This window comes from Stegastes partitus, unplaced genomic scaffold (genome assembly GCF_000690725.1).
Source record: "Stegastes partitus isolate 25-593 unplaced genomic scaffold, Stegastes_partitus-1.0.2 Scaffold1244, whole genome shotgun sequence".
Classification (NCBI taxonomy): Eukaryota; Metazoa; Chordata; class Actinopteri; family Pomacentridae; genus Stegastes; species Stegastes partitus.
The window spans coordinates 6,305-9,406 of NW_007578975.1; the positions used below are offsets into that span (position 1 = coordinate 6,305).

Consider the following 3,102-nt stretch of genomic DNA (forward strand, 5'->3'; position numbering starts at 1 on the left):
AACCTGGTTCTACAGTAAACCTGGTTCTAATGTGAACCTGGTTCTACGGTAAACCTGGTTCTACGGTAAACCTGGTTCTACAGTAAACCTGGTTCCACCTGGAGCCTGAAACTAGGTCTGAGTCCTCCAACAGTTTTGTTCCAAACTGAGAACCAGACACACACACACACACACACACACACACACCCAGCCTGTGGTAAACACTGGACTCAGCAGGTGGAACCAACCATCTGCTGGGTTCTGCTGCTTTTACACAGACTAGCACAGTTTAGCACAAAAACTGCTAGCTTAGCACAAATGCTGGTATTTTAGCTAAGCAACGGAAACTGTTAGCCTAGCTTAGCAGAGAGACTGAAGCAGGACTTCAGTTCCATGAAGACGACTTTTCATAAAGTCAGAACTAAGCTGCCTCTTTAAACTCTTGTCTTCTGTTGTTCGGTTCAGCGGTTCAGCATCAGGGGACACTGAACAGTTTGTCCGAGCTTCACTGCCTGAATAACTTCCAGGTGAGATGTCCTGGGTGGAGGCTGAACACTAACAGGTGTGTCTGTGTTTAGGGCTGTCTGTCCCGCTACCTGTCCGTCCACTCGGTGGACTGGTCCACCTGCTGCAGGATGACTCACGGTGTCACCAGAGGACTAGCCTTCCTGCACACGGAGCTCTACAGAGCAGGTAACACCCCTTCAGGTGTCGGAGGCTCCTGACAACAAGAGATGTTTATTTATGTACCTGCTGGTCGTAAACAACAACAAGCCTCTGTGTTGTCTCCTGTCAGACCAGTACAAGCCGGCCGTCGCCCACAGAGACCTGTCCAGCAGGAACGTCCTGGTGCGAGCCGACCTGTCCTGCGTCCTCGCCGACTTTGGTCTGTCCATGAGACTGACGGGCAGCCGCGCCTGTTGCCACGGAGACGATGACACCATGACCATATCTGAGGTCAGGTCACGTGGTCACGTTAAGAACACGTCAGTAACAAGGTTCTAACGGAATAATGAAACACTGAAGTTACTGAGGTGTGAGCTGAGCTGGGGGCGGAGCTAACGGTCTCTGTGCTGTACAGGTGTAACCTGAGCTGGGGGCGGAGCTAACGTTCTCTGTGCTGTACAGGTGTAACCTGAGCTGGGGGCGGAGCTAACGGTCTCTGTGCTGTACAGGTGTAACCTGAGCTGGGGGCGGAGCTAACGTTCTCTGTGCTGTACAGGTGTAACCTGAGCTGGGGGCGGAGCTAACGTTCTCTGTGATGTGTGCAGGTGGGGACGGTGCGCTACATGTCTCCAGAGGTTCTGGGTGGAGCTCTGAATCTCAGAGACTGTGAGTCGGCGCTGAAGCAGGTGGACGTTTACGCTCTGGGTCTGCTGTACTGGGAGAGCTTCAGGAGGTGCTGCGACCTGTTCCCAGGTAGCCCAACACACAGCCTGACACACAACACACAGCCTGACACAACACACAGCCTGACACCAGGTGTGTTTCTATTCACCTGCTTACATTTTCAAACTGAGTGGAAATATAAAATCGGAAAACCCTGTAAACACACTACAGAGAGTCACAGAGCTCCTGTGTTTGCTGTTTGTTGTGTGTTTGTTGTGTGTTTGCTGTGTGTTTACTGTGTGTTGTGTGTGCAGGTGAAGCCGTCCCTGACTACCAGCTGGCCTTCCAGGCTGAACTGGGGAATCATCCGAGCTTCGAGGACATGCAAGTTCTGGTGGTCCGAGAGAAATTCAGGCCGAGGTTCCCTGAAGCCTGGAAGGAGAACAGCCTGGTCAGTGGTTGTGTTCCCGATTGTGTTACCAGCAGCTCACCTTGGACTGTGTGTAACTGTGTAACTGTGTGTCTGTGTGTGTCTCAGGCGTTGCGTTCCCTGAAGGAGACGATGGAGGACTGCTGGGATCAGGACGCTGAAGCTCGACTCACCGCTCAGTGTGCAGAGGAAAGACTGGCTGAACTCACACTGCTGAGTACACACACCTCAGTACACAACCACAGGTACACACACCTCAGTACACAANCACACAGTAGCACACGGGTGACTGTGGTCCGGTGGAGCGGTGGGTGGGCCACTAATCCCAGCATCGGGGGTTTGATCCCCTACTTGGCCTGCTGTGACTGAGGGACACTATAAATGTTCTACATGTTCTGTTTACCAGCTACAGTGGGCGGAGCCAACAGTGTGTCCAGTGTTGGTCAGAACTTGGAAACAGGCTTTTATCATTTTTTGTAAAATAAATAATCAAAGAAATGTTTCCTTTCTCTGGTCTCCTGGTTCTGAGTCCTGCTGACAGCAGACATCTCTGAGTTCTCTCCTCCTTCATGTTCTGGTTCCACAGAGCTGCAGGACTTTATGTAGAAACATGAACCTCAGTGAGTTAAAACAAGACAGAAATTAAAACACCCAGAAACTGCTTCCAGTTCAAAGAGTTTAAAACAAATAGATATCTGAAAACATCCGAATCTGAAGTCTGATCTGGAGCTGAAGTAAACCCAGAGTACCGACTGTCAGGCTGAACATGGGACCAGACTGCAGCTCACTGGTCAGAGAGAATAAACACATTTAGCTGAACATCAGAGGACCTATGATTGATCCCTGAGGAACTCCACAGCTTCAACTTCCTTTTTTTTGTCGCGCTCTCTGACAGCTGATTGGTCGAGGCCGTTACGGCACCGTGTACCGCGGATCTCTGAACGAGCGCTGCGTCGCCGTCAAACTGTTCAGCTCGGCCAACCGGCAGAACTACGCCAACGAGCGGTCCATCTACTGCCTGCCGCTGCTGCAGCAGCACGACAACATCGCACGGTTCCTGACTGCTGACGAGAAGACGGCAGCCGATGGACGCCCGGAGTTCCTGATCCTCATGGAGTTCTACCCGCATGTAAGACTGATCGCTTCCTTCAACTGAGTTACTCTGTTCTCACAGCAGGGGCAGTTCACCAGAACCCTAACCTGGTTCTACAGTAGACCTGGTTCTAACGTGAACCTGGTTCTAAGGTAAACCTGGTTCTACAGTAAACCTGGTTCTACAGTAGACCTGGTTCTAACGTGAACCTGGTTCTAAGGTAAACCTGGTTCTACAGTAAACCTGGTTCTACAGTAGACCTGGTTCTAAC

The 3,102-nt window shown here is 51.2% G+C and overlaps 1 protein-coding gene across 1 annotated transcript in view; it reads left to right on the plus strand.

Moving 5' to 3' along the window:
* The window catches only part of LOC103369128 (bone morphogenetic protein receptor type-2-like), a gene marked incomplete at its 5' end in the record, with an annotated part of 16,477 nt that overhangs the window by 3,921 nt on the left and 9,454 nt on the right, over positions 1-3,102 (plus strand). Inside the window, 5 exons of the mRNA XM_008297767.1 lie at positions 558-672; positions 776-936; positions 1,251-1,398; positions 1,623-1,759; positions 1,847-1,983. Coding sequence (XP_008295989.1) covers positions 558-672; positions 776-936; positions 1,251-1,398; positions 1,623-1,759; positions 1,847-1,983 — 698 coding nt within the window. The remainder of the gene's footprint in view (positions 1-557; positions 673-775; positions 937-1,250; positions 1,399-1,622; positions 1,760-1,846; positions 1,984-3,102) is intronic.